At 57.9% G+C, this 1357-nt stretch overlaps 1 protein-coding gene across 1 annotated transcript in view; it reads right to left on the bottom strand.

The window, feature by feature from the left end:
- The window catches only part of BFSP1 (beaded filament structural protein 1, filensin), a 48183-nt gene that overhangs the window by 470 nt on the left and 46356 nt on the right, over positions 1–1357 (bottom strand). The window contains exon 10 of the mRNA XM_010862793.1: positions 1–937. Within this exon, the coding sequence (XP_010861095.1) occupies positions 1–937 (937 nt within the window). The remainder of the gene's footprint in view (positions 938–1357) is intronic.

The raw sequence follows: 1357 nt of genomic DNA, 5'->3' as shown, positions 1-1357 counted from the left end.
GACGGCCCCTCCGGACCAGGCGCCACCATGGGACAGGGCCCTCTGGCCCCCTCCTCCTTCTGGTCATCCTGTTTCCCCTGAAGCCCCTTCAGTTCTTTGGCATTTTTCTCATCCCCTTTGTCTGCAGGGTGCGGGGTGGGGGGGCGTCCATCTTCTTTCTCCTGCAGGGGCCCCTCTTCCTCCTTCAGACCTTCTCCTTTCCCCTCAGGGGGCTCCCCTTCCTTCTTCACACCATCTCCTTTCCCTTCAGGGGGCCCCCCTTCCTCCTTCACACCGTCTCCTTTCCCCTCAGGTGGCCCCCCTTCCTCCTTCACACTGTCTCCTTTCCCCTCAGGGGGCTCTCCTTTCCCCTCAGGGGGCCCCCCTTCCTCCTTCAGACCATCTTCTTTCTCCTGGGGGGGCCCCTGTCCCTCCTCCAGAGGGGGCTCAGGCTGCTGGGGAGAGGGTTCCACGCCGCTGTCAGGAGGCACAGAGTCGTCCCCCTTAGACACCACCACGCCCCCCTTGGCGGGGACAGAGAAGACACAGAAGCCAGGATCCACGAAACTGCCATCTCCGGAAACCATCACGTACCGCCCTTTGGTGTACAGGTCGGCGGGGGGCTCGGGTTCTTTGGGGCCTTTCACCTTCTCCTTGATCATCTTGCCTAGTTTCTCAAAGGCTTTGCTTATCTTGCCTCCATCTGGGACATCCTCCGGAGCCCCTTCCTGGGTCGGGGGACTTGCTTCTTCATCTCCTGGTTCAAGCTTAGACTCGCCCTCTTCTTTGATTACCACCCGCCCCGGCTTCATGTCCTCTGGACCTCTCAGCAGTGTCTCTTCCAGAATTTCATCTGCTCTGTCTTTTGCTACCATCTCCTTTTTCCTCGGAAGGTTCTTGGGGAGGCCTTTGAGTCTTGGTTTCGCCGCAGTTATATCCTGCACAGCCCTGGTGAGATCTTTGAAAAAAGAAAAAAGGAGGTGGGTGCAATGAGTAAAGGCCAATGAAAGAGGAAGAAAAAGTATTTGTTGAAAAATACATGCCTAGCACTGAGGTGGGGTTTCCTGGTTGGCTGGTTGGCAACAGGTAGGATACATGGCCCACACTGAGGACCCAGCCCTGCCGGCCGCTGTGTGACTTTGGGACAAGTCACTTGGCCCCTCCGGGTTTGCAGAGCAGAGGGGAGGCCCCCACAGTTCCCTTCATACTGGGTACAACTTACTGAGATCCGTGTTTCTCCTGCAATAACATTCTGTGGGAGCAGGGCCTCTGCCCCACCCCAGCACCCTCACCTCGAGGTCACAGGGGACACTTGGATCCAGACCAGACCAGGAAATCCAGTCCAGGGAGTCACTGTCACCTCAGGCTTCCCCAAAGG

This window comes from Bison bison, unplaced genomic scaffold, assembly GCF_000754665.1.
Source record: "Bison bison bison isolate TAMUID 2011002044 unplaced genomic scaffold, Bison_UMD1.0 scf7180017864484, whole genome shotgun sequence".
NCBI classification, from domain to species: domain Eukaryota; kingdom Metazoa; phylum Chordata; class Mammalia; order Artiodactyla; family Bovidae; genus Bison; species Bison bison.
The sequence above is the reverse complement of the archived record's forward strand: the minus strand, read 5'-3'. Positions and strand labels throughout refer to the sequence as shown.